The sequence below is a fragment of the Eurytemora carolleeae genome, unplaced genomic scaffold, assembly GCF_000591075.1.
Source record: "Eurytemora carolleeae unplaced genomic scaffold, Eaff_2.0 scaffold706, whole genome shotgun sequence".
In the NCBI taxonomy this organism is placed as follows: domain Eukaryota; kingdom Metazoa; phylum Arthropoda; class Copepoda; order Calanoida; family Temoridae; genus Eurytemora; species Eurytemora carolleeae.
Window position 1 is genome coordinate 137,974 of NW_019396771.1, and position 2,194 is coordinate 140,167.

Below are 2,194 nucleotides of genomic sequence, written 5' to 3' on the forward strand. Positions count from 1 at the left end.
CTATTAAGTGTCCTTATAAAGTGTTTCATGTAGGATTGATCAAAGAAGATATCGTTGATTTTTTCTCTTGAAACGATTATTTAGAAAAATTATTATTCCTTGACTTTTTAGTATTAGTCAGAAAGTCATTCTAAAAGAGAACCACAATTAAAATTGAATTTTTTTATATTATTTACTCCATCATTTTTATATTATTTACTCCATCATTTTTATATTATTTACTCCATCATTTTTATATTATTTACTCCATCATTTCTGTTTGGAAAAATATTTAGAGGGTACCATTGTAAATCAGACCAGCAACATTTTTAAATGGGGCTCACTTTAAATTACATCCACATTCCATTTGAAGAGATATTTACAGCAACTGATTTACCATTTGTAACAGTGCTTAGGATCCGGATCCGTTGGATCCGCAAGACTTTGGCTTCCTGGATCCGGATCCGCAAAAATATGCGGACCCACGGATCTGGATCCAAGGGGTAAAATATCAACCAAAAACTGCAAAAAAAACTTTTTTACTCCTAAAACCCAAATCTGAACTTTTGAAAAATGAGAGATTATAAAAATTTCCTCATCAAGTTTTAGGATAAAAATAAGCGGAAAAAATTAAACAAAAAATTTGAAAATTATTTTTTGTTAAAAAAATTCAGTAAATTTTAAAGAAATGACCTGGATCCGGATCCATTTTTTTCCAGTGCGGATCCAGAATCCGGATCCGCATCAAAATTAAATGGATCCTAAGCACTGCTGTGTAACATTTATTACTTTCTCCAATTAATGGCTCAAGACATTTGTTCTTTTTTTAACTCCTACGAGAAGTTTTTAAAAGCTCCAAATTTTCTAAATGCAGGGAAAAGAAAAATGACAATAGTACACGAGTTTGAGGCAACCTGTGCAACTTAAAACTTTCTCAAAAATAATCTAAAGATATTTCTAAAATGGATTATAACTCATACAATAAAACTTGTAGGGTTGCATCATGCCTTACTCTGCCTATTAACAGAGGCTTTCAGGGGATGAAGAGGGAGCTCAACCCCCCTGGAATTATTCCTGTTTACATTCAGCTGTCTCCACAACAACTCAGTTAATAAATATCTTCGCCAGCAATCAATACTTCAACTTTATCTTTCTTTTCAATTTCAGAATTCTCGTTTCCATCTCCTTCGGTTTCATTCTTATCTTTATTTTCACTTTCCTCTGAACCGTTTTTTTCCTTTTCCTCTTCATTCCCATTTTCATCTTCTTCTGTGATTAAAACTTCAACCTTCATTTGTAATTCTTCATCGGGGAAAGTTTCAAAATTTGCTTCATCGAGTCTTCTTTTTTTCGTTTTAGAATTTTTCAGAGAAGATGTAGACTGAGGATGTTTACCTCGCTTTTCCATCCTTTCTTGGTGTCTTTTTAAATCGAAAGGTCTTTTTGCTTTATAATCACAATGATCACAGGGATATCTTATCCCATCGTGTTGACCGTCTTTGTGAACTTTTAAATTAGCTGTTGTCAGCGCAACATGGTCACATTGATCACAGGGATACTTAATTCCATCGTGTTTGCTACTCATATGCACTTTTAGACTAGATGATGTGGTTGCTTCATAATCACACTTGTCACAGGGATACTTTAATCCAAGATGTAAACTGTCCTTGTGTCTTTTTAGATTCGACATTTTAGCCGCAGCATAGGAACACTGATCACACCAATATACTTTATGTAGAATCTCCATTTTTTAAAGAAATTTTTTCAAGATCCACCAGAAACTAGTTAATTCTGAAAATAAAAACATTCACATTAAGTCTAGTAGTCACAAAATCAATGGGATTGTTGTTGCAATTTAAGTGGTCCTCCATTTAAAGTGCAGGTGCATACAACACAACATTCATCCTTAAAATCTTTATCTACGAAAATCCCTTTTGTAGAGAAACAACAAACAAAAATAATTACTTTTCGGGTCTGTCCTAGTGAACGATTTTTAGACCCCCCCCTCTCCCCCCCTCCTATCAATTTTGTACATGACCATTCATTTTTCAGCAAATTTATTAATATTTATTTTTTTGTTATTTAGGGTTAGGTTAGGTTAAGACACTTTCTACACTAGGACAGACCCTTGTTACCTTCGAATCATTAAATTTCATGTCTTCCACATCAGAGAAATATAATTTCAGTTTTCATTCTTAGACTTTCTGAAAATAAA

At 33.0% G+C, this 2,194-nt stretch overlaps 1 protein-coding gene across 1 annotated transcript; it reads right to left on the reverse strand.

Annotated features, from left to right (window-relative positions):
- Positions 1 to 893: 893 nt before the first annotated feature.
- Positions 894 to 2,194, reverse strand: LOC111708495 (histone H4 transcription factor). Its single transcript, XM_023481893.1, has 2 exons — positions 2,115 to 2,194; positions 894 to 1,770 (listed from the first exon to the last, which is right to left on the reverse strand). Exon 2 carries the CDS (start codon positions 1,724 to 1,726, stop codon positions 1,088 to 1,090), a length of 639 nt encoding a protein of 212 aa, XP_023337661.1. The 5' UTR covers positions 1,727 to 1,770; positions 2,115 to 2,194; the 3' UTR covers positions 894 to 1,087.

What these genes read in the sequence shown, in the direction of transcription:
- LOC111708495 (XM_023481893.1), bottom strand. Translation starts at nt 1,726, where the DNA reads ATGGAGATTCTACATAAAGTATATTGGTGTGATCAGTGTTCCTATGCT.